General features: G+C 43.7%; 1 protein-coding gene and 1 long non-coding RNA gene across 2 annotated transcripts in view; both read left to right on the top strand.

Annotated features, from left to right (window-relative positions):
- The first annotated feature begins 606 nt into the window (after positions 1-606).
- On the top strand, positions 607-8,649 carry LOC129634107 (uncharacterized). Its single transcript, XR_008705427.1, has 4 exons — positions 607-1,005; positions 1,321-1,406; positions 4,508-4,688; positions 7,437-8,649. It is a non-coding gene; the product is annotated as an uncharacterized LOC129634107 (long non-coding RNA).
- Positions 8,650-9,296: 647 nt separating this feature from the next.
- The window catches only part of BNC1 (basonuclin zinc finger protein 1), a 28,934-nt gene continuing 12,678 nt past the window's right edge, over positions 9,297-25,552 (top strand). Inside the window, 1 exon segment of the mRNA XM_055556286.1 lies at positions 9,297-9,395. Coding sequence (XP_055412261.1) covers positions 9,297-9,395 — 99 coding nt within the window.

The following is a 25,552-nucleotide window of genomic DNA, read 5'->3' on the forward strand; positions in this document are numbered from 1 at the left end:
GCTATACTCCAATATAAAATAAAATGTTCTTAAAAAATAATTATTTGTGCAACAAACAAATGACTTTACTCCACCTCCATCACTTAACACATGTAGAAAACCCAGCCTCCGAAAGCTAGTGTTCAGCTAGCCAGTGCTTACCACTTGCTTGCAAAACCACACTAAATATGGATTTCCTTCTCAACCTCCCAGAGGCAGTTCATGATTTTATTATTTTATTCTCTCAGAACTATTTAAGTGGCATTTGTCATTCCCTGGGTGCTGGGATGGAATATCCTAAAGCTGAATGAATAAAGGGAGTGGTTGAAAATCTTCCTTGAGGCCTAGAGGGACTTACTCACTTATTGGAAATAATACATCACATGCATTTTCAAGGCACATTTGGTCCTGTAACCATATCCTCACCAGTCTGCCAACATTTTATTGTCCTCTCTTCTTAAGGTGCTGTGGTCCTACCTTCTTCATTAAGACTCAGAAAATCAGGAAATCACATACACACACTATGGCTGTCCATCCACAGTCATCATAGATTTTTTTTTTTTCCATAGATTCTATAGGCTTTAAGAAATGAATTGGTCTCCAGTTGAGTAGGTCTGGGCTGTGAAAGTCTTCCTGACTCTTATATTTAAATATTAATAAAAATGAAAACATCCCCCCACAGGCTATTGACCACTGTGGAATCCAGCTGAAGAAAGAGGGTGGTGTCACACTACTCCTTCCCACTGGACCAAGATTTCAAAGCTTCAAATGTGTGGTAAATCTAACCAAAGATAAAGATTTGCAGGTGTGTTTTGCATAAAAGCAAGAAGGGCAGATGTATCCGAAACGTGCTTCTAACCAAATGGGACATCTGCAATCCATTAGGGGTGTCCTGAAGAGAGAAAGTGAGAGGAAAGGTCTGGGCAGAAAGCCTGCTCGGCAGAAACACGAGCATGAGGACGTGTGTGGACCCTTCTGCCAGGATCTGAGGACGGCGAGGTTCTAAGACAGGTCGCCTTTTCAGGGGTAAACTTACATCTCTGCCCAATAACCTGGTTCCTCTTTTTTTTTTTTTGGTTCCTTTCTATCGTGTTATCTTTGAAATGTCAGTGCCTTCTCTTTACTCAAGTACACCTACATGTTTTAGTATTTAAGACTTGGCAGCCACCTCAGATAAAGACAGCATTCCCCTCTGTGAGTCTGCAGACCTTCCTTTCTCAGCACTCGCGGAGAGTGATGGGTGTCCTGACTCGGCTTCTTACACTCCCACAGAACAAAGCAGAATTGTCACCACGGCATTACTGGCAGGTTACTCACTGGCTGTTATGTGCTCTGTTTCAGACTCCCAAGAAAACCACTAGCTTTGATTAGAAGGTGTGTAACAAAGGCTGTTGCGAAATACCCACGGCTGTGAAAATGATTTGGAGGTGTGTGACTCCTAGAACGGACGTTACGAAGGTCACTCGATTTTAATATACAGGCTCTATGCCCAGGGCTTGCTTCTGGTCTCCTTTTGAAGTCTCAGACTGAGCTTCAGTGACTGGGTCCAAGTTGAGCATAACATGTACCTGGGGTGCTCCTTCTGTAAGTTCCTTCATGAGCCAACAGGTCTGTTTCCTGTATAATGTCTCTTACTGACTTGCCTTTGGATAAACCATTAGTGCTGGGGCATTTTGTTAATTACTAAACTTCTGGTGACAGACAAAACTGGCCTGTTAAAACTTGCGTGGTAATTTGAGGATTTCAAGCCACACCTCTGAGAAATGTCGGTATCAAAACTGATTTGGTGTCGAGACAAGGTGTTAGAGGCCACAGTTTGACAAAGTGGATCCCCAAGTGCAGTCGGCAATTACATTTTTAGAAGTCTTCAATTATGCCACTTTATAAGAAGGTACTTTTAAGAAGCTACAAGTCAAGAATGTGTTTTTAAATCCCTTCATATACACATTTATAGGTTAGCCCCTATTTAAGAAGCACCAGAAGAGCCCTGTTCTAGATACAGTAAGAATCAACAGTCCCTAACTTCTGAATCTCAAAAGCCAAGTAGAAAAATCTCTTCAAAAATTAAAGTTATGTGGTCAGTGCATTTCTGGAAAATATTTTACTTAGGATCAAGGACGTAAGCATGACCAGAAAAATCGATGTGCTTTAATTAGAAGGATCTCCTCACCTGCCTAGGATTTGTGGATTTAAGGTCTGTGTTTGGAGATTCTCCTAATCTTTTATCATCTGAGAGTGAAAGATTGAACAAAGACTGTTATAACAGAGGGCACTTGGTATTTCATTTATCCTTTATCCCAGAATAATCTTCCAGTAAAACTGAATATAAGTTCTATATCAACAGAGAAGCTTTCTATTTCTATTTCTGTAAGGAGGAAAAACTCAAATTGGCTTACATGATAAAACTGGTTTAACTGTTCACAAATCTAAAAGGCTTAAGGCTTCGTGCATGGTTTGATGAAAGCTTCAGCTACAGGTAACATCAGAGATTATATGACTCCTTCATGACAATGGGGAAAGAAGAATTTGGCTTTCCATAACCATCAAGCAAAAATCCTGAGCTTTGAGCTGATTGGCCTATGATAGAACCAATCCCTCTGACCAGGAAAATACCTTGGTGTTGATTGGGGCTTCCCTGGTGGCTCAGATGGTAAAGAATCTGCCTGCAATGCAGGAGACCTTGGTTTGATCTCGGTGTCAGAAGATCCCCTGGAGAAGGGAATGGCAACCCACTCCAGTATTCTTTGGGAGGATTCCATGGAGAGTGGAGCCCTCCATGGAATCATAAAGTCGGACACAACTCGGCAACTAACACTTTTACTGTCTTTCACCTGAACCAATCACCTGTGGGGTTCAGGTTGGGTCCCTACCTAGGATAAACAGCTGCTACGTGCTTTAGAAGGAATGAAATGGAGATTGAGGAGGCAATCACATCATAGCATCTGTTGCAATCCTTTTTCATGCATAAACTGGATGATCATTTTTTTGGCTGTGCTAGTTGCAGCACATGGGATCTTCGTTGGGGCATGCAGGGTCTAGTTCCCCAATCAGGGATCGAACCTGGGCCCCCTGAATTGGGAGCTCGGACTCTTAAACACTGGACCACCAGGGAAGTCCCCTAGTTAATCTTTATTCCGTATTAGAGATGAGGGCTATAAAAAGGAATCTATTTCCTCTAAATTTGATATGAAAAATTTTAAGATGGTTCTTACTGCTTCAAAAACTTAAAATGCATAACTCTAAGTTTGTTTTTCCAACAGCTCTCTTTTCCCTTAAGAATACTCCCAAAGAAATATTTTTAGTTTGATATCAGTGGGTAATTGAGAATGATTTAAAATCCATCCTATGGTCCATCTTCCCTAACCCTTTCTTTCCCAATTTCCAAAAGCAATATGACCTAATCTTGAATTCTCAGTTATTGGAACCCAAATATTTTCTTCTTTAACTTGAATAATAGGTCATTAAATTTGCAGAAGATGCCATATTCCAAGGTATAATGAACCTTACAAGTTTTCTTTTGACACATGTTCACTTGTTTCCCTTTCCTGATAAAACCCACTCCAAATCCATCAACTTGATATGCGAAGGGCCAATCTAAAGGATTTCCAACAACTAAGTATTTTTTCTAAACTTTACTTAGAAACAGAGCTCCTTAAGTTCAGAGTTGAAATTGTAATACTACATAAAAGTGTACAGGGAGGGGTCCACTTGTAATATTTTCTTTCCACTGCCTTGGTGAAGAGAGAATGAGCTGTTCAGAAGGCAGGCCTTCTTACGACTGTCGCCAATTGTTTAAAGGCCGTGGAGGACAGATTAAATGAGAAGCTAACTTCACATATCCCAAACATATCAAAACAGTAGTAGCCAAACTCACAAAATTTTCTCCAAGCCTTACACTTGCAAGACCATCATAAGCATTCGACCTGTCTGTGTCAAAAATGAGTATTGTTTCCCAGTTGTTGCGAGTGCCAATGATGCTCACACACCGCAGTACTGGCAAACGCGATCAGGGAAGCAGCTGAGAATCAGGCCTGGGTTTGTTTGCAGTTGGGAATTTACGACAGAATTTATCACTCTTTTTCTGACATCCCCTCCTTGAGATTTAGCAGTCTTGGCTACCCAACCCACAACACAAGACCCAGCGCATTCCCCTCTGTAGAGCAGGCCCTTCAGGGTATTGTGGTTCCCTAGTCCCTGACCTTGTGTGAGAAGTGGAGAAACAGGAACAGGTCTCTGCCACCAAAACCCTGTGTCACCTCTGGGACAGCCTCATCTCCTTCCTCTCCATAGGGAGCAGCCCAGGGGCTGGAGGGAAGAAGTTGCAACACTTGGGCCAGGCCTGCAGCAGGCCGGCCTGCCCCTCAGCAGGCAGCTGGGGGCGGTGGGGTGGGGGGTGCAGTTTGGCCTGAACGCTGCTTAGTCAGGATCCACTGCTGAGCTGAGCTCCAGATGTGCCCAGACCTGCCGCCACCAGGTGTCTGTGTCTGGGCTGGGAGGTGACCGAGCCAATATGACTCTTGCCTCCTAGTGTTTCCCGACACCGTCCTCTGAAGAACGTGAAGGACTCAGGTGAGGCCACCTCAGAAGACTTCTGACAGAGCCATGGCTCTCTGCCCACCCTGCATGTCAGAAGCCTTTCCCTGTCCAGCTCCTCTGGCCTCACAGTCCTCCTGCCAACCGCCCAAGGGCAGTTCCTCCTCCAGCCACAGGTAAGATCAGAAGAGAGGGGGGCAGCCACCCACACACCATGCTGGAATACGCTGTTCCCATCAGTGGTGCCCAAAACTCCACAGAGCTAAAGCTGGAGATTTTTTCCTTTTTATAATGAGGACCCCATGGTTTAAAATACCCTTTTTTAATTAAAAAAAACAAATTTTTTTTTTCAAGTTCATTTGTTCCCACTGGAGAAAAACTTCTTGTGAGAATTAGTTTTTCAGTGAGAGGCAATTCTATATTTCATAGAACTATTATCAACTAGAGGAAGTCTCATCAGTGTATAAACACTGTAAAAGTTTACCAGCCCAGAGACTTCCCTGGTGGTCCAGTGGTTTGGAATTTGCCTTCCAATGAGGGAGTGTGCAGGTTCGATCCTTGGCTGAGGAGCTGGGATCTCATATGCCTCTTGGCCAAAAAGCCAAAACACAGAGCAAGGGCAGTGCTGTAACAAATTCAATAAAGACTTTGGGAATAGGCCACATCAAAAAATATCTTAAAAAAAAAAAAAGTTTATCAGCCCGTTAGTGAGCTCTGAATCCAGAACAAAAAGGTTGCTACTAATCTCCAGGTGGCTTTTGAGAATTCCATTTAAAGCTAAGGTAGGCATTGAGCCATTTTGCATCAGGAGTGATACTCACCCTACAAATGTTTACTGCACATCTACTATATAGTACAAACCCAGGACCCAAAGAAGACATCACTATATATAGCAGAGCATGCACATGAACAGCAAATAGGCCAGATTCAGCCCGAAAACATACTTTGTTTGACTCAAACAGTATTTATCAAAAATTTTAATGAGTTGCCAACTTTTAGATATCAGGATATTTCCAGCTTCTCTTGAAAACTCAGGAAATCTGGCATAAGTAAGCCCACATTCCCAGCTGATGACAAGCAGAATAAAAACTGATCACCTCACACAGGCACTGGCTCTCAGTTCACACAACCCCCACCTGTCTTGCCTACCCCAGCTCAAGCTGCCCCGCCTCTCAGGATACACCAACAGTTCTCAGGGTGGGCCATCATAGCATACCCTCCCAGGAAAGGCCTCATTCAAGGACAGGGCAACCCAGCCAAGCCTCTCACTTAAGAAGAGCAGCTTTGGGCTTCCCTGGTGGCTCAACAGTAAACAATCTGCTTGCCAATGCAGAAGACACAGGGTTCGATCCCTGATCCAGGAAGATCTCACATGCCATGGAGCAGCTAAGCCCACGTGCCACAATAAGAGAAGCCACCACCATAAGAAGCAAGGGCAAGGGCACAGCAACTAGAGAGTAGCCCCCACTCGCCACAACTAGAGAAAAGCCCATGCAGCAACAATGACCCAGCACAGTCATAAATAAATAAAAATATTTTTAAAAGGAATTACTTAAAAAAAAACAAAAAAAAAAAACAGAGCAGCTTTATGCCTCCTTAAGAACAGGTCACAGGGCTTTTCTTAATTTACGCCTTCTCGACTTTTACCCTTTTTAATAAAGTTTTTTTTTAATCCCTGGTATCAGTGAAGATACTGTTTTTTTATGCTCACGACAACAACAAACTGGACACAAACGAGAAATGGGCAGGCTGAAGCAAATAAGCACACAGAGGCAAAAAGGGAGAACTGTGAGAACGGGGTAGGCCCTCGGGGTACACCATTCACCAGCTGAAGAAGCTGAGGCCTGGAGACAGGAAACTCATGCCCATTACCGACCAGAAGAAGAGAAGTATGGTCTGGATGGTCCTTACCCAGCCAGTGCCACATCCTTTTCTTCATTCAGGGGTGGTTTCTCTGGCCCAGTTTCTGCTTACATGTTTCCAAGGAGAGGCAGAGAAGTCCATCAAATCTGGGAATAAATAGGAAGGCTGACGTCAGAAGTCACACTTACCAGGTAGGTATATGGTTCTCGATGAACCTGTAGAAAATAAATCAGCAATTTTCATCTAGTCCTAACTGATTCCCTATATGAGTCCAAATTGTCACATTTGGAGAAATGTATATGTGCATCCTCAGGGGTCCAGGTGGCACAGTGCTAAAGCATTCGCCTGCCAATGCAGGAGATGCAGGTTCGATCCCTGGGTCAGGAAGATACCCTGGAAGAGGGCATGGCAACCCAGTCCAATATTCTTGTTTAGGAAATCCCATGGACAGAGAAGCCTGCCGGGCTACAGTTCATAGGGTCACAAGGAGTAGGACATCCTTGAGCATGCATGCATGCATATGTGTATCCCAACGGTGCATGTTGGAACAGACAGGCTTTTTTCACATTTTCAAATTGTGTATTGCCAAAAATCCTCCTTGTCTGTAACTAGAGTTAAACAGGTTGATCCTGATTTTTGCTGCTAATGAAAGGTTTTACTAAAATATAATTAAGTTGTAAATTAATTTTACAACACAAAGATACTGACTAAAATTGTCAATGAGACAGCTGGGCCACTGTCTGGGTCTTTGACATTTCAGTGTATTTATAAGCCTATACGGCTATTCAAGAATGCTGAAATCAAGAACTTCTCTGGAAATGAATTTAAATTAATTACAAGATCAGTTTTACGAGCAGCAGAAAGGGAGTAGAATAGCATTTACAGAACAGAAACTATCTTATTTAACTCTACCTATCTAACTAGGACAGGACTTCATACCTACTTTTAAAGATGAGAACAGTGAGACCAAGAAAGCTGTCCTCCTCAACCAGTTTCCAATTGTGGGAACCAGCTACACCCAAACCATTCTAACTCCAAAACCTGGGCTTTGTCTTTTGCAGCAACTCGTAACACAGAAGTCACTAAGATGAGTAATGACCGAAGAAGTCAAGACAAGGACACATCACGACCAGGCTAGAGAATGTAATAAGCACAATAAGAGACGCAGCTGCAAGTGCCTGCGGGTCAGAAGAGGACAAAAGCAGGCGGAGTGGAGGGCTGGTGGATCAGGGAAGGCCTCTGAAAAGCAGTGACATTTGAGAAAGGTCCTGAAGGATGCATTGCATTACAACAGGCAGAGAGGAGGAGAAAGGTCAAAATGCTGGGATTGGGAAGGAGGAGGATATGAACGGAAGGTAAGCTGTTTAGGTTTGCCATTCACAAAGCAAAGCTTCATAATAAAAACATTCATGTGAGAAAATGCATCTTGCCAACACCTTGCCAAGGCAGGGCAAAGAGAGACCATCACAGGAGGTCAGGCAACCTCATACCTGCACAGAAGGGCACCACGCTGCAGACCCAGGGCACAACCAGGATGCAAAATGTGTGTGTCCAGCCTGCCAGGCACAGGCAGTAGGAGCTCTCTGGACTACTCCATGAAGCCCATATTCTCCTACTTTCCTCCACAGACACCACAGCTGCTCCTTTCTCTCCTTTTCCACTCAGAGGTCTGTGAGGTTCAGAGCCAGGACCTTCTGTCTGAATGTCTGCAACTCCCTTCTTTTCCCTTCCATTTCATATCTTTTTTCACAATGTGCAAGGTTTTTGTTTTTGTTTTTCCTTTTTCTCCTTCAAAGATCTTCACTAGCAGCAAAGTAGGTGGGATAAACTGGGGGAGACGAAGGCAGGATCCCCACTAAGTCCAGCCTTCAGAGAATTCTTTTAGGGACCTGAAAGCCTTCAGAGAATTCTTTTAGGGACCTGAAAAGGGAGAAAAGGCAAGACTCTCCTGCAGGGTCTGCGTCTGCCCCAGCGCGGGGCAGAAGAAAAGCTGGGTCCTATTTCAGCAGCCGTAGGCCATGTCTGTCTGCTCCTAGAGGTGAAGGACGCTGTGTCCCCAGGACAGAAGGCCAGGTTCCCCCCGCAGGCCGCCTCCCCTTCTCCTCATGGGGGCCTGAGTTCCTGTTAGGTTTCCCAGGACATTTCATTTTGTCCTTAACACCCCATAAAGTAGGTGAAAACTTAATCCCATTCTACAACGGAAGCAACTGAGGCTTAGAGAGCAGTCACTCGTCCTCGGGACTCGGTAAAGCGGGAACTGACTAACTCACACTACAGAAAGGAAGCGGGACTGCCCCGTTAGCGTTTGTAATAAACCTTCCTGGCGCCCTCCTTTCTCCACATCCTGGGATACGTCCCCCACCCCCACCACCACTTCCTCTGGAAATAAAGTTTTTGGTGATGAGGGTGGCACAGCCCTCTTCTTGGCCGCGGTGGGACCCCGAGTGCGCCCCGGGGTGGGCAGGGCTGCAGGATCATCGCCCGCGATGGGAGCCAGAGAGAGAACTTCAGAGCGTTTCGCCCTTCCCCGGGATAGGCAAACATCGACACGTCCGTGTCTTTCCCGACAAGTGCCTTCAAGCCCGGCGGGGGCAGACACCTCAGCGCCGGCCGCCGGCGAGGTCTCCGCTGTCTGCGGGGGCCACGGCCTCGCCTCAGCTGCATCGATTTAACGCGTTCGTGGGCCGCCCCGGCGGGAGGCTGCTTCCCGGCGGCGCAGCAGCAGCGCCTGAGCCGCGGGCGACTCGGCGGCCCGGCGGGAGGGGGAGGGGAGAGGGGGAGGGGCGCCCCCCGGGGCGCAGGGGGCGGGCGTGCGGGCACACGCGGTGCGCGGCGGGCGGGGGTGGCCACCGCGCCGCGCGGCCGGGGCGCCCGGGGAGCCGCCCACTTCGCCGCGGCGGGCCCCGACGGCCGGAGCTTGGATGAGGCGGCGCCCGCCGAGCTGGGGCGGACGCGGGGCGACCCGGGACGGGGACACGCGCCGGTAGCCCCGGCACTGCAGCGGCCGCAGGATGGCCGAGGTAAGCACGGCGCACTCCGCGGAAGCGGGGCCCTCAGCGCGCGGGGTGGGACGGCCGGGAACGCCACTTGGATCCGGGGCCGCTCTGTTCTCGGGGGCGCGCCCCGGGCCACCTCCCCGAAGGCCACCTGCGCGGTAGGGGCGGCGGCGGCGGCGCGGCCCTTCTCCGGGGCCGGGCGTGAGGGAGCGTCTCCGCGGCGGGGAGGGCCCGTGGGGGCGCCCGGACCCGACTCCGCCCGACGTCCCGGAGCCGCCCGACGCGCTCCGGGTGTGAGACCGGGATCGGCGGGCGAGGGCGGGTCCCCGGCGTCCCCGGGGCCGCGTCGAAGCGTCGAAAGTGCGGGGTCGGGACGGACCGGGCGGCCGCGTCCTCCCTTAGCGCGTTTTCCCGCCCCCTCAGCACCTCCACTGTTCGGTCCAGTACGTTGGGACTAACTGTTTCAACCGCTCTTACCGCAGAATTAATTACACAGCTGCTATTTTAAAGTGACCGTTTTTCACCTGGATTTTGTTTCTGGAGAACTGAACGTGCCTTCGGGTCCCTCAGAGAATTGCGGAGCCGGGCGAGGGGCAGTGACGGGGGCTCCTGTCGGGATGGGGTGGTTGGATGAGGATGGGAGTCTTTTGTACAAAACGACAAATGGAGACGCGGTCGGGTCTGGGGGCTTCCTGGGACAGCAGAGAGTCGAGGGTTCAGGGTCAGGTTTTTATAAACGTTCCAGCTGACCTGCCGGGTGCGCGGAACGGTTCAGCACGAGATGTTGCCGCAGCCCCGGGAATCGGGGTCGGGCTCAAGTGTTTCCACGTCCGAGCCTAACAGACGGGGCTCTGGCCCTTGGAGGGGACGGGGTGCCTGCGGGTGACCGGGCCGGACCGGGCTGCGGAGCCGGCGGCGGTGTCGAATCCCGGGCCGCCCTAGGCTTCCCGGCCTGGAGGTGCCGCGACCGCCCTCCTCCCGCGCTCCGAAGCAGGGTCCCGGCCCGCGGGGCGGTGGACCAGGGGCCCCCCGCGGGCGGGGAAGGGGGCGGCGGCCACTGCGTGGTCCCCGCTGCTCCTCGGGCCAGACCCCGAGCCCTCGCGGCCGCCCGGCTTTGCATAAGCTCCTAAGGATTTGTCAGCCAGATGTGACAAGATTGTCGAGAGCGGCGAGTGAAGGAGGAGATCTGATATTAATCAGCGCATAGCTCGGAGCCAAACTTTCTCAAATGCGGTGTAGAAACATGTTCTTCTCATTTAAGGCATCTCTTTGTGGCGGCGGGGCTGCCACCGGCCTGATTTTGACAGTTAAATGGAATGCCAACTAGCAGCCTTAATTGTATGAGTAAAGTTGTGTGTTGTTGGGGGGAGGATCAGACACGCTAAGGTTCAGTAATGTCCCCTCGTTTTTATGGCTGGGCTCACCGCAGCCCTCTGAAGACAGGGCGTTTAAATGGGGCCAGACGCCTGGTCGCAGCCAGGCCTCTGCTGTTAACACTTAAGGGGCCTAAAAGAGGCCCCGCTGATGTCCTGGGAATCCCTGTCGGGGTGTGTATGCGTGTGTGTGTGTGTGTGTGTGTGTGTGTGTGTGTGTGTGTGTGTGTGTAGGGGGAAATATGTATTCCTACAGCTTGGGATTCATAGAGCAGATTTAGCAACCATTTTTTAAAAAGCATATTCTTATCAAAGCAACAAAGATTTTGGCTTGACAGTAAGTGAACTGAAAAACAGCATTTAGCAGGTCATTTCTTTTTCTGGTGTCCTGTTCCTTATTGTTTTAATTTGCTGTTGGATTTCATGGCATCTTTTCATAAGATTTCTTAGACTCTTGGTTGCGAGTATGTGCTTATATGTTAACAGTTTTGTTCAGTGATAAATATGGCTTTTCCTTTGTCCCCAAATCTCTTGATTTATCAATATTTCATTTAAATTTAATATGTCAAAATAAAACTTTTGTGCATCATGTAAAAGAACATTACTTCAAATGTTACAGATTGTCCAAGATTTTATTTTTGCTTTATAAAAGTGTGGAAAGATAGCCACCGCTTTTGCTAAAATAAATTTTGATAAATAGCTTTATCCTTTGTGGCATACCTAAAAGAATAAGATGTGTCATTATTTGATTTCTTACCTTATAAGTTTGCTGACTTTAATTTCACCAAGGAAGTTGGTTGAACATGTTCTGTTGTAGCTAAATGCTGAGAAGAAGTGGTGGAATCTTCACTTAGCACAAGTACTGCTCATATTTTGGGAACTCATGTTCAGACATCTGCATAATTTAATTTGGAATATCATCTATGTCCATTGTTGTATTCCCTTCAGAATAGTAAGGATGCTTCTTTTTCAATCAGAGAGTGTAGTGAGTTTGAAGTGTTGATATCTACAGGAATGTGGAATGATGATCTGTTTGTTTTGGTTATAATTCACACTAGACATATTAACCCAAATGGAGTTATTGCAGTAGAAGCATAAAGTTTGCACAGAGAGTTACCTTTATATTATTTTTATTTTTCACACCTCTCCCATGCAGCAGTTAGGCCTGCGTCCTGAGCCCATGCTGGCATTCTGTACCTCAGCTTGGGAAGAAGGATGAACCAACCTATTGGGTGAGAAGAGCCATATTGGTTTCCCTGTGGAACAAATCATAACTGTCGTTTAAGAATACACTTATTATTTATGAACGCCTAGGGATAAATATAAATGGGAAGACATTTGAAAAGTTCAGTTTGCCAGTACAGTTAAACCACAGTGTACAGGGTGAGGGGTATAAGTGTCTTTTAGCTTTTGTGTATGGCTTTAGAAGTTATTTTGACAGTGACCATTAAAGAGTTGCCCTGAAGGTTCCACGAGGTAAATTACTTGCAGGAGGAGCAAGTGCTTTACCCCGGGGTGAATTTTCACCTCTACAGATGTCATTTAGAATGAGTTACTTTTGTCAGAAACAGTCCTGTTTTAAAAGAAGGAGAAATATCACAGCTAAGGTGAAATCTCAGTGCTGAGCAGCACATCTTTTTGATATCTGAGATCGAGATTTAGAGAGTCAATAGATTTTCGAAATTACTATTCTGAGCAGTCTATAGATTTTGAAATTGTATTTATTTAGATATTTTATTTTTGATGACTTTTCTGAGAGATGTTAAAGATAACTGGATCTGCACAGAAGAGGCATCTGGAAAGGGTTTGTTGTTGTTTTTTTCCTTTTACATTGGTTTCCACCTGAAAAACCTTATTTGCTCTTGTCATTCTTTGAAGCCCTTTTTCCTAATTCTGGAAATTCCAAGATTACGGTGCAGCCCCATTTCTCTACTCAGACACATGCCTATTTTATCCAGAAAGGGTGGGTCTAAACAGAGCAGACCTGGTTCGCCAGGGTCCAACTTGGGGTCTCCTCAAACTTTGCATGAATAAGCAAACCAGCTGTCGCTATTCCAGTCCACACATGGACTCCTGATTATAAACCAGCCTAACGTATTACAGGAGGATTCTGCCTAGCCGGTGGGGGCTGATAATTTCAGTTAGCTAATGTGAGAGAATAGAGAGACAGACAAATAAAATGTTGTGAAGGCCAGGTCCAAACAGCCTATGTGGAAGGAAATGGTTGTCTCAAGTAAACTTAATCCAGGCTGCTAACTTTTTTCACAGTTATATTACTTTGTCTACTCTTACAGATTCTTTGTGTGATCCTTCAGTAGGTGCTAGCGAACATCAAAGTTGTTTTCAACTCTGCATCAGCTTCCAGAAGCATTGTTCTCCTTCTGTAGCCCTCTGATTATTTCTTTCATTATTCCTTATGAGGATAAAATTTTTATACAGACAACTCTGTTTCACAATAACACCATGCTGAATGTTAAGACTGTGATCAGGATGGCATATGTAAATCTGATCTTTTCTTTTTAAAAACTTCGTTTGGGAAATCTCGGGATTTTTTTTTAGTATATTTAGTCTTTAAAATCTAGTTCTCACTAAGTCCCTGAAAGGTTTGCAGAATTTTACTTAGCAATGTTCATAATTTCATCACTATTTTGCAATAGCAGAAAGGGTGAACTAGCATTGTTTGTGTGGTTAGAATTATCCTGAAGTGTAAATGTGTTGGGGTTTTTTTTGTTTTGGTTTTTATTTCTTTTTCCCTGGGTTGACAGTTGTGTCCAGAAGTTCCCTACATGAATAACGTTTTTCCATTTTTTTGTTATCAAAGGTTTCTGAAAATCACAACTGAGGTCTCTCACACATAAAGGAGAAAAAAAATGTATCTGTATCATTTATATAACTATAGATTTTTGTTGCTGTTGTTGTTTTTTTAAAGAAGAAATATTTGGTTTGGCTTCTATGGTCTTATTTGCATATTTTTCTGCTTTTTATATTTTCTGTTTTTAGAACTAATAATTTTAAGAAAAAAAGGCACAGCTGTTAAATTAGTTTGGCACAGAGTTTATACTTTGATTTATAGAGATCAAAAGAACAAGTATTTTCCCCATCTCCCTCTTTGAACTGAGCAGCAAGAGAACACTCCACGTGTGTCACGCATGCTTTCTACTCACAGGTAGACCTGGCCCAACATCTGTTCCCTGAGTTCTACCTCCCACCTGCCCTTTTCTCTGCCAGACCCTTCTCCACCCTCTCAGTCTTCTTTGACCAGCCTCTCTTTTCATCCCCATCCTTGCAGTGAGAAACCAGATTCTGTCAGTTTTCCTTCAGTGTCATTTTTATATTGCAGATGCCACCTTCCCGGTTTCTGAGGCTTTTCACATCCCTCTTTCAACCAGGCTCACAGTAAACGTTTGTCTTCCCATTGTGAAGAACCTGATGATTCCATGAACCTAAGAGAGAGACTCGTGGCTGCCCATCTGGACAGCCCACCCCCACCCCAACCCTGTTTTGCCTTTCTGAGTCAGCTCTCATTGCCCATGACAGAAATCAGCCTCCTGGGCCTGACACACAAACTGTGGTGTTTCTTGCGTGCGCTGTTGAGAGCATGAAGACTCCTCTGGCCTCTACGTAACATTGCTCCCTCCCTCTACACCATCTTACTCAAAACTAAAATTGGGGGGAGAGGTGGAGTCTTGATTTATCTTTTTTTTCACTTTTTGTTGTTCAGAATTTTAAGCAAAATTAGATTAGTTTAAGAATGCTTGGTGATACGTGCTTGGGGATTCCACAGTGATCAACTTTGAGCCAATCCCATTTCGTCTTGTTTCTTCTTTCTACCCATTTCCCTCACCATCATCAACACTGAATTCCTTTGAAGCAAATCCTGAACATTCAAACTGTTTCATTCATAAATATTTTAATATGTAGCTCTAAAATAAAAAGCTCTTTTTAAAGAAATGCAGTATACTGACCATTTAGCACCTAAAAATTAACAATAACTTTGGAATGTCGTTAAATTTCTAAGCGTTCAGATTCCTTCAGTTGTCTCTTGAAGTTTATATTATCATTGATTTGTTCAAATCAGGATTCAAATAAGGTCCATAAATTGTGTCTGTTAATCTACAAATTTATGTTTTACTTTTTTCCTTGCAATTTACCTATTGAAAAAGCTGGGTCATTTGTCTTATGGAGTACTCCCCGGCCTGATTTGGGGTTTTGTTTTCTTGTGATGTCACACAAGGATGTCATGCAATCCCTGTGATATCTTTGTGAGGAAAGTTTAAGCATTCCTCCATCCCCTATACCAAAAGGCTTGATCTAATTCAGATTCGAACTTCCAGGGCGAGAACACCTTTGTAGTCGTATGTATCCTCCAATGCTGAGGCAAGCGACCTGGTTGTTGTCTTTTCGTTAAGAGTTGCAGAATGCTAGTATTCTAATTCTTCATTTATTTATTCACTGGAATACTCTAAAGAGAGTCCTTGCCTCATCAACCATTTGCTTGCCTTGCAGTGCATTTTGTATAAAAAAGGATGCGTGCTTGACTCTTCACTTTTTTTTAACCATTTTTTTGGTTCCATAGCATCCTCGAAAGGTGGCCAGTGAGTTTTACATTTGTTTTTACTATCTTTTGAATTTACTAGGTTCTAGTAATACTGAATGGCTCACACTAATTTTTAGCAAATCATATTCTCTGTTCAGCAATTCTTGGTCAACCAGGATGCATGGTTTTCCTTTCCCAGTGAAGCCATGTGCTTGCTCCCCTAGAGCAGACACCAGGAGTTCCTCCTCCTGTCTCCCCAAGGCTCCCCACTGTTACTTATTACCTGTACATGGTAGGTGTGTTAAAAACAAATGATGACACCCCCGCCCCCCCAACAACAACAACAAAAAAACAGTTTGTTAAGATTTTGGTTTCATTTTGTCAAACTACTGTGGAAGACGATGGCACGATGCACTTCTGGTCCATGTAGAGTTCTCCAGGTGGACCTCAGTATGGTGCTGCCAGCAGCAGATAAACTGCCTCACACAAAAGGACCACGTGGATTTTCTTCTCCCTTCACCCGAGTTGTCCTGGGACACCTGGCAAACAATCATACTACTTTTAGAATCCTAGTTGTAACTCTGTGGGTTTGCATATGTTAGAAAAACTTAATGGAAAGTGGAAGAAGTTAGAGAAAAAAGGCAGGAGGGAAAGTAGGGAACAACAGCAACAACAACAAAGCCAATTCTAGTAAGAGAAGTTAGAAGTACAAAATGCATGTAAGAGGCAAAGAGCAATGGGGTAGAGATCTCCCACCCTTGAATCAAGCATTTTTCCAAACGAGGAAGGCTAGATCTGCAGCCAGGAGAGAATGGAAATACATTGTCACTGTAAATGAAAAGAAAGAAGTCCTCTCCCCAAAAGTAAGGGTGGTCCAGCCACTTCAGAAGATGTTTTGTATTATAGATTGGCAGTTTTTGATATGCAGTGTAGATTTCCAGGACTCAAACATATGAACAGCAATTGTCTATATTCAACATTTAAAAATACAGTTTGGAACAACCTGAATCACTTTTCCTCCAAAGCTTGGTGACTTTTAAAAAGTGATTTGTGATTTAGCAGACCAGATCCTTTGATTTCAAGTTGGGAAATTATGATTCTTAGAAATGAGAATCTGGCCCAACCTTAGAATCTCACACTCAAAGAGAGGACCATAAACTCTAAACTTGGCCTCGGTGATCTCTACTATTAATAGTAGTTTTTTTGCATAATTTTTATGCTGCCTTCTCCACAGTCAATAGGAAGTTGTTGTTCAGTCACCAAGTCGTGTCCAACTCTTTGTGACCCCATGGACTGCAGCATGCCAGGCCTCCATGTCCCTCACCATCTCCAGGAGTTCGCCCAAGTTCATGTGAATTGGTGATGCCATCCAACCATCTCTGTCTTTCCCATCAGAGTCTTTTCTAGTGAGTCAGCTCTTTGCATCAGATGGCCAAAGTATTGGATCTGCAGCTTCAGCATCAGTCCTTCCAGTGACTTTAGGATTGACTAGTTTGATCTCCTTGCTGTCCAAGGGACTCTTAACAATCAATAGGAAGATCAGTGTGTAAATTAGGAATGGCACTTGGCTGCTGCTTAGTGAAAAAGCTCCTAAATAATAGTTGCCATCCTTTCTGCTCAGCCATCCTTAGGGCCTGATTTCAAGGTTGGGCTTATGTGCACCTATGAGGTCCAGGCATCATGCTCTTATTCCAAGAGGGAAGAAGGAAGAATGGCAAAAAAAAGTCCTCCAGCTGAGTCAGCTCCCATTTGTAAAGAGCTTTCTGTAAACCTCTATGCAACAACTTATACTTACACACGTCAGTCCTTAGTGATCTGGCCACCAAAATTATTAGTCGCTCATTCATGAGCAACTATCTGGACTTTGCAACCCCATGGACTGTAGCCTGCCAGGTCCTCTGTCCAGACAAGAATACTGGAGTGGGTTGCCATTACCTTCTCCAGGGGTCTTCCCCATCCAGGGATCAAACCTGGGTCTCATGCATTACAGGCAGATTCTTTACCAAGGCAGATCAGGCAAAGGATATTGGATGTGTGTCTGTGATTAATAAGCATGGTGTGGCTTTCTCATTGGTTCATTCCTTATTCTCTTAATACCAGTTGGAAAGCTTACGGAATAGCAGACCCAATGCTAGCCACGAGGTTTGGAGTTTCACTTGTCTTGTTGCCCCTTTCAGGGACGATTCATTATGGAACAACGTTTGGGGAGGTTTTTATCATAGGTATTTTTGGTAGCTCTCTCTGTGCAGAGTCAGATCACCAGAGCCCAGAGGACCTAAGATCTGTCATAGGCCTGGCAGCAACAGCAGTTTTGCTGTTCTCTTTGGTCTTTTCCACTCTCTATCTGTATATCCTCATTAATGTGCCTCATTAATTGCAGTGTCTCTCAGAGAAAGATGCTCAGTATGATGAGAAGGAGTTTAGGAAGGAGTTCAGTTTCCCCAGCTATGCATCCAGAGGTGTTACAATAGTTTCATACTTTTTTCAATGACTCACTGTTAGACTCAGGACAAAATCCATACTCCTTGGCCTTCCCCATGAGATCCTGTGCAGAGGGTTCTGTCACCTTTCTGACCGTCATTTTCTACCATGGAACTTATAACTCCACTCCAGCTGCCCTTGCCCCTTTTTGTTCCCTGAACACCTCCAGCCTCTTTTCATGCCCCAGAGCCTTTGCACTTGCTCTGCCCTCTGCCTTCGGTCTCCAGTTCTTCACTGGCCCCTTGCCATCCCTTGGAACTCAGTTCAGGTGTCTTCTCTTCAAAAGCCTTTAATGATGACCCTGTTTGAAAGGCACTACCCCACCTCCCCATGCCACCCAGGAAAATTGCTAGCAAAGTTTTCTGCATGTTTCTTTAATAGCACCTGCCTTATTCTGAAAAGGTATTGTCTGTTTACTTGTTTATTCTGTCTCCCTCCTCCTCAAGGGCAAGGACTTACCATTCTCATTCAACACTTTAGCCTCCAGAGTTTAGAAAGCCTGGCTCATAAACAATAAATATTTATTCAATGAATGGGGTTTCTTTACCATGTGAAACCTTAATGTTCTTATAGTTGCCATTGAGATTAAATAAAACCATAAATACAAATGCAGTTAGTACCAAATATTGGTATTCCAAGATATAATCTGCCCTCAATATCCAAATTTGAGACCACTTTCAAGTAGCCCATAAGTTCTTCAGTTTCCTCATCTATAAAATGGGATCACATGGTGGGGAGCATGCACAGACATCCACTGCTGGACAGTGTGGGCCTTTGATGGGATTTGAATTATTGAGCTTGAGAATAGAAAGTCCTTGGGTTTTTCCTTGATAAAGAAATAGTAAGAAATGAAATAGCTCATTGGTACTGCTTACTGCAGTCCCTCACACATGATAAATAATCACCATCACAAACTATGTGACCTTGTGCAGATTACAAATCTTCTGTAAATTTAAGTTTCCTGAGAATAATTCCTGCCCCACAGTGAGGCAGTGTGGACTGAATGAGATTACCTATTCCATACGAATGCCACCGTGTGGACAGACACATGCTGGAAGAGTAGCTCTTCTCACCATTGGACTCAGAACTGTCCAGTAGGATTTTGTGTGATGATGGAAATGTTCTTGTCTCTGCTGTCCTGTATAGTAGCCACTGGCCACCTGTGGCTCCTGAACACTTGAAATGTGACTAGAGTGACTAAAAAACTGAATTTTTATTTTAATTAATTTTAAATAGCCACACGTGGCTAGTGGCTACTATTAAGGCAGATTAACTTGATGCTACAAAGCTGTCTGGCTGGTATGCAATTCAGTTCTGTTCCTGAGCCAGATTACAAATGACTCCCCTCAGATGGTCAGTATCATGAGTCTGGAAACCCCAAAAGTCCTGTGATTTTCCCCTGCCGCATTCCATCTGGTCCCCCAAGAGTATCCCCCTGAATTTATCTTCAGTGATATGAAAATGTTTGCATGTACTAGAGATGAAAATAGCTTTGAAGTGGGTAGTTTCTATTCTCAAGCTCAATAATTCAAATCCCATCAAAGGCCCGCACTGTCCAGCAGTGGATGTCTGTGCATGCTCCCCACCATGTGCCCATTCCGGCTGCTGCTAGGAACTGCAGTCAGCCTTTCTGACAGGAGGCCCATGGCAGCATCTAGCCATGCTCAAGGTAGATGACAGGTATCCAGGAGAGGAAGTGGGGCCCTCAAATCTACCTAATATCTAGGTCATAACTTTCCAGACTTTGCAGCCCAAGACTGCAAATAACTAAAGCATCCATCCCTTGCTAGGTGTGTCAGTAATTTCTGGGTGGATGAATGAGCAAATGACAGTGACAAAAAAGCAAGCCAGAATTTTGAATGTTGATTTGTAGAGCATCAAAGTGACTAATAACAATTCAGAAATAGTCTGATTAAAATGAGTGCGTAAAAAGCATAATCATGCCTTGATGAATTCAGAATGTGGTAAACATCTGCTTTATGTTTCTGAAGAATGGAATGAGTATCAGAATTCTAAAAGAAAGGATATAAGTTTTAAGTTTTCCATTTTGATTTACATGAGTACTTTTCGTCCTGTATTTAGAATTTTTGGTTTGATTTCACTCTAGGAGTTTTAATTTGTCTTTAGATAATGGTGCTATAATTTTACTACATCGTGGAATTCTGAGATGGGTGGAAAAACCCAAGGACTTTAATATTGGAAGTTTTCTTAGACTCTGTAATCAGCTTTTTTTAGTTCATAAATAATTCCTCTGAGATGTATTTCCATAGATGTTTAATGAGCTGTATTAAGCCTTATTCAAATAAGTTCATATAGAACTACATGATTTTTTTTTTTATAAAGCAGCATTCATACACTGGAATTATAGATAAAGCTGCTTAAAATTCAGGCCCCAAACTAGAAGCTTCTGTATCTGAATAGTCAGGTTAGATCACGGAGTCTCAGCTGGGGGCATTTGGCGATGTCTGGAGGCTTTTTGGTTTTCACAGCTGGGGAAGAAGGGAGGTGTTACTGTGGGTAGATGCCATGGGTGCTTCTCTGTATCCTACAATGCACAGGACAGCCCCCATCACAGAGAATTACCCAGCTCAGAATGTCTGTGATGCTGGCAAAAACAGCATCACAGAGTTAGGTGTCAGGAGAGGCAGAAAAAATTACTTTCAACCTTAGGCTATGAAATGGGTTTGGAATTGTTCCTTCTATAGTTTTGCTGTGCTGGGTCCGAAGTAGTGAGCTTTTCAAGCACTTTTTAGTGAGTAGAGGAGGTGTGTGCTCAAGGACATCTTTCTCTGATTCAGATAGGTCCTGTTTTTTGAAATGTGAATTCACTTTGTATAGTTCAAATACCTTGTTTTTAAAAAGTGAATGCATCTTGAGGGACATTATCCAAAATAAGAACTTTTCTTCTTTTAAAAATTTCCTTGAAGACAGTCATATTTGTAGAATGTAGGTGGTGAAATATTTCAGAAGTTTAGTGCTTAGTGTGCTGGTAGCTATTGAGATCTGTGAAAAAAAAAAAAGAATATAGATGATTGGTTCACCTGTGAGCTGATGTTCAGAGAGTTGCAGAAGTTTAGAAGCTGGGCGACATAGGAATGCCACAAACTAACCTAATGATGCTCTTCTAAATTTTGACAGTGTGTAATAGAAATTAAACCTTCACTCATCTTTATCCTTTAACTTCCAGCCAAGATAACTATATAATTATGTGTATATGAGTCTAGATGTGTGTATTTATGTATGTAATACATTTGCCTATGTATATACACAAGTAGAAACTCTATAATGAAAAAGTAATATAATGTCTTTCATTAGAGCAATATTTCTCAATCTTTTTCATTATTCATCCCCACACACGTCTTCCCCACACACGTCTAAGGAGACTTTGGAAATGTTTTTCCTAACTGTGCCTCACCAACGAAATTTTAGTGTCACACCATCTACTGTATATCTGTTTATGTATGTGTATGTGTGCTTTATACATAAAAAGAATAGACCAGTTCTCACCTTTGGGGGATGGTGTGCCCCAGATGAGAATGTATGCATGATTAGAGTGGGAGGCTGTTCTGATCATCTGGAGTTCTTTGTGTTATAGTCTATGACTTAGTACAGAGCGAAGCCCTTTTCCCCTAGATATCCTGTTTTTTCATAGCCTCTTGAAGGGACTAGGTAACACTGTTGCTACCTGCTGCACACCTCAGTTATCAGCAGCCTTATTCCCTCACCTGAAAATCTCTGTCTAGTTCTTCTGTTCAGGCCCATTGTAATCCAAAAGAAACTATAGATAACAGTCAAATCATGCCAATTTTAACCTGTATTTAAGTAAGGTCACTGATTTTTTTTTTTAAAAGACTATTTTTTTTTTTTTTAGTACACTTTTAGATTCACAGAAGATTTGAAAGGAGAGTGTTGCACTGTCCAAAAACTTTGTGTTTTTTGGTAACTTCTTACCGAAAAATGGAAACAAATTTTTTGGCCAACGCAATACAAAGATTTCCCATATAACCCCTACATCCACATAAACATAGCCTGCCCTATTTTCAACATCCCTCATTGGTTGATAACAATCGATGAACCAGCATTGACACATCATAATCACCCAAAATCCATGGTTTAACCTCAGAGTTCTCGCTTGTTGTTGTACATCCTGCGGGTTTGAAAAACATGTACAACATTGTATATCTATCATTACATCATTGTACAAAGCATTTTCAATGCCCTCTTGTGTTTTACCTATTCATTCCCCAACCCCTGTCAAGCCCCTGGCAACCACTGGTCTTTTTTCTGTCTCCATCAGTTCAGTTCAGTCGCTGAGTCATGTCCGACTCTTTGTGATCCCATGGACCGCAGCACACCTGGCCTCCCTGTCCATCACCAACTCCTGGAGTTCACCCAAACTCATGTCCATTGAGTCGGTGATGCCATCCAACTATCTCCTCCTCTGTCGTCCCCTTCTCCTCCTGCCCTCAATCTTTCCCAGCATCAGGGTCTTTTCCAATGAGTCAGCTCTTCGCATCAGGTGGCCAAAGTATTGGAGTCTCAGCTTTAACATCAGTCCTTCCAATGAACACCCAGGACTGAACTCCTTTAGGATGGACTGGTTGAATCTGCTTGCAGTCCAAGGGACTCTCAAGAGTCTTCTCCAACACCACAGTTCAAAAGAATCAATTCTTTGGTGCTCAGCTTTCTTTATAGTCCAACTCTCACATCCATACATGACCACTGGAAAAACCATAGTCTTGACTAGACGGACCTGTGTTGGCAAAGTAATGTCTCTGCTTTTTAATATGCTGTCTAGGTTGGTCATAGCTTTCCTTCCAAGGAGTAAGCATCTTTTAATTTCATGGCTATAGTCACCATCTGCAGTGGTTTTGAAGCCCCAAAAAAATTAAGTCTGACACTGTTTCCCCATCTATTTCCCATAAGTGATGGGACCGAATGCGTGATCTTAGTTTTCTGAATGCTGAGCTTTAATCCAACTTTTTCTGTCTCCATAGTTCTGCCTTTTCCAGAATGTTATATAGTTGGAATCGTGCAGCATGGAGTCTTTTCAGATTGGCTTCTTTCAATTAGTAATGTACATTTACTTTTCATGGCTTAATAGTGCATGTCTTTTAATGCTGAATAATATTCTGTTGTTTGGGCATACCACAGTTTATTTATCTATTTGCCTGCTAAAGGACATCTTGGTTGCTTCTAAATCTTAGAAATTATGAATAAAGCAGCTGTAAACATCCATGTGCAGTTTTTGTGTGATAAGTTTTCAATGCCTTTTAAATACCAAGGAATGCAGTTTACTGGATTGTGTGGTAAGAGTGTGTTTAGTTTTGTAAGAAACCACCAAACTGAGTTTCAAAGTTGCTTTATGTTTTGCGTTGTCATCAAAATGAATGAGATTTCTGTTGCTGCACATCCTCACAATCACTTGATACTGTCAGTGTTCTGGATTTCAACCATTCTAATAGTGTAGTGGGCTGATTTTTAAAAATTATATTTTTATCAAAATATAATTCACATACCATAAAATTCAACTGAGTGGTTTCACTGTATTCATTGAGTTGTGCAACATCACTGCTATCTAAGAACTTTAGAACATTCCATTACCTCAAAAAGAAACTGGTCAAAATTGAAAACATCTGTGTTTCAAAGGCTATCATGCAGAAAGTGAAAGGATAATCCAAGGATTGGAGAAAGTATTTGCCACTCATATATCTGGTAAGGGACTTGTACCTAGCATATATAAAGAACTCTTATGACTCAATACTAAAAATACAACCCAATTTAAAAATGGGCAAAAGATCTGAATAGACACACAGATGGCCACTGAGCACTTGAAAAGATGCTGAACACCATTAGCCATCAGAGAAATGTAGATCAAAACACAATGAGATACCACCTCATTCCCAGTAGGATAACTACAATAGAAAAACAAACCATAACTAGTGTTGGCGAGGATGTGGAGAAATCAGAACCCTCATACCTTGGTGGGAAAATAAACCTTTAAAAATAGTTTGGGGGTTTCTCAGAAAGTTAAACATAGAGTTACTATATGATCCCTCAGTTCCACTCCTAAGAATATATCCCAAAGACATGAAAGCATATGTCTGTCATAAACTTGTTCACAGGGTTTCTTTTGGGGATGATGGAAATGTTCTAAAATTGTATTGTGATGATGGTTGTTCAACTCTGAATATTCTAAAAATCATTTGTTTACTTTAAATGGGTGTTGTATGATATGTGAACTATTAATATATTGTCAACTTAAAGCTGTCTTTAAAAACAATAAAAAACACCCCCATTTCCCATTAGCAGTCTCTCCTCATCCTACCTGCTCCCCACAACCCCAGTAACCACTAGTCCGCTTCGGGTCTCTATGGATTAGCCTGTTCTTGACGTTTCACATAAGTGGAATCATTCAGCCTGTGACCTTTTGTACTTGGTTTCTTTCATTATCATAAATGTTTCAGAGTTCACACATGTTCTAGCAGGTATCAGTACTTCATTCTTTCCTATTGTCTAGTGATATCCATTGTATGGACATACCACATTTTGTATATCTGTTCATCAATCAATATATATGGGGGTTGTTTCCACTTTGAGGCTAGTAAATAATGCTGATTTTAAAGTTCAGGTACAAGTTTTGTGTGGACATAGGTTTTCAGTTCTCTTCAGCTTAAACCTAGGAGTGGAATCAGTTGGTGGTAAGGTAACTGTTTGTGAGGATCGGTCAGACTATTTTCCAAAGTGGCTGCACCATTTTACACTCCTACCAACAACTGATTTTTAAGTGAAGACTAGTTAATATGCTCCTTAATGTGTCCTCAGCCAGATTCTCTCCTTCCCTGTCCACACACAAGGCCACACAGTCCCTTAATTGCCACATGGAGGTTAAACCCCAGTCGTCGGGCTTTCTCATGCCTGCAAACACCCGGGCACTCCCCAGCTGTCCAAGCTCTCTTGAATAGTAACGATTTCGCCCAGCGCCTCCTCCCAGAAATCTCACTGACAGAGCTCCAGTGAGAGCTTTTTCTCTTTAATAATAGATTACATTCCTCAGGCCTCTTATCCCCTTTTGAAAAATCCATCCTAAAAATATATGTGAACCTCTGTTCTTAATCCTAAAACTTTGTTGACACATACATCTGTATCTTCTATTTCAGTCGTATGTTTGCACACTCCACACCCCCAAGACACTCCCACCACCTTAACCTGCACCTGGGCACTGATGCAGGGCTTGTCCAGCCTGCGTCTGGCTGTCAGTCACACAGTCCAGTCAGGGAATGATCCTTGGTGTGGTCAGCCATTGCATGTCCCCAGGTCTGTCTTGATATTCAGCATCTACCCTGTTTGGGGGAGGGAGTAACGAAGTACACATGTGCATTACTCTCAGTTCGGATCATTTTCCTATTTACTTGTTTCAAGGCAGCCCCAGTATCCCTTTCTGGGTGGCTGTTCTGGTCTACTTATAGATTTAGTGAGAATGTGACTCTTCTTTACCCTCTCCATGCCCTTTCCATAATAAGCAGGATATCTCCTTCCTGCCTGTAATCCTTTCTTATAAAGAGCTCTAGGGTTGTAACCCATCCTTGCATGTGGAATATCTGTGTAGTATGTTGCTGTCTCCAGAGCCAGGATGAGCTGCTCCTCTTTCCAAGGGACAGTATGCATGTCTGGGCCTGGCATGCAGTGGGCACAGGTCATTTAGCCAACGCTGCTCAGTGGAGGAACGTGTTCTGTTCTGTAGATGCTGTGTGTGTTCCACACATCGCTAACATGCCAGGTGTCCCCTT

The sequence above is a fragment of the Bubalus kerabau genome, chromosome 19 (genome assembly GCF_029407905.1).
Source record: "Bubalus kerabau isolate K-KA32 ecotype Philippines breed swamp buffalo chromosome 19, PCC_UOA_SB_1v2, whole genome shotgun sequence".
NCBI lineage: Eukaryota > Metazoa > Chordata > Mammalia > Artiodactyla > Bovidae > Bubalus > Bubalus kerabau.